General features: G+C 41.2%; 1 protein-coding gene across 3 annotated transcripts in view; it reads left to right on the top strand.

Moving 5' to 3' along the window:
- Positions 1–1,136, top strand: part of LOC108771010 (aarF domain containing kinase 1) — a 9,899-nt gene that overhangs the window by 1,134 nt on the left and 7,629 nt on the right. For all 3 annotated transcript variants that reach the window (XM_018522864.1, XM_018522873.1, XM_018522855.1), the window contains 2 exons: positions 346–578; positions 709–772. In XM_018522864.1, coding sequence (XP_018378366.1) covers positions 346–578; positions 709–772 — 297 coding nt within the window. The remainder of the gene's footprint in view (positions 1–345; positions 579–708; positions 773–1,136) is intronic.

Below are 1,136 nucleotides of genomic sequence, written 5' to 3'. Positions count from 1 at the left end.
ATAATCGACTGTGATTGGTCAATTTCTTACTCTTACTTCTTACTCCGTGTATTGTAGACGGGCCTTTAAACTCCACGACTGTCTACGACTTCTATGTAGAGGACCCTTTAGGGTGCTTACCCGTGCAGCGGAATAGCTTATTAACGTGGAACGAGAGCAGAACCAATCACAAGCGTTCTGCGCGAACTGCAAATCACTGCAATTGGTGCGTGCAATTGCAAAGTACAACGTACATTAGAAAATATTAATAAAATGACTTTTTAGTCTAATGAGAATTCGCATCGACTCGAAATAGAATCTTGTTGCAAAGAATAATTCAAGGATAGGAGTCGTATTTTTCCACAGGTATCGAGTTCCTTGGGCCAATTTTCGTCAAGTTCGGTCAATGGATCTCCACGCGATGGGATGTCTTTCCGCGGGATGTTTGCAACACGCTTTCGCAACTGCAACGAAATGCGACGCCGCATTCATGGCTGTATACAGAGCACCTACTCGAAGCGACATATGGTCCTTCCTGGCGGAATTTATTTGTCAGGTTTGACGACAAGGAACCAATCGGCTCAGGATGCTGTGCGCAGGTATGCAAACTGAGATAGAGTGGACGCGAGTTGATAGATTCGCATATACTTGCCGTATACGAATTGGATATATACACTTAATGAATGTTATTTGCGCGACCAAATTTCATCGTCCAAAATTGATGTTTAGGTGTATAAAGCGTGGATCGATCAAAACGCAACATGGAAGCCTCAGATATCGCATTTCGTGGATAGTAAGTTTAGAAATATTTTTATCCCTTGCGCACGTGTAACATCGCCGCGGTAGAAATCACACAGGCGATTTCGCGAAAAGTTACATTTGTTATAGTTTCGTGTAGAATAACGAAGCATTCATATTTGATATTTGAGCCTGCCGAGATAGATTTACATAGCCGTATTAAGTATACGTGTAAAGAAATCAGGTCGGTCGCAAACCTATAATCAACGTGATATTATTGAAAAGCTGTTTAAAAAAAACTTTTAACGAATGGCCTTTCTCTTTTATGATATGTACACGTTTGGACATGTAGAAATGACCGAAATGAATCTTACGATTGCTAACCCAGCGAGAAATGGCTCATTGAATCGACATTAAGG

This window comes from Trachymyrmex cornetzi, unplaced genomic scaffold (genome assembly GCF_001594075.2).
Source record: "Trachymyrmex cornetzi isolate Tcor2-1 unplaced genomic scaffold, Tcor1.1 scaffold1002, whole genome shotgun sequence".
NCBI lineage: Eukaryota > Metazoa > Arthropoda > Insecta > Hymenoptera > Formicidae > Trachymyrmex > Trachymyrmex cornetzi.
This window is presented reverse-complemented; position numbering and strand designations above follow the sequence as displayed.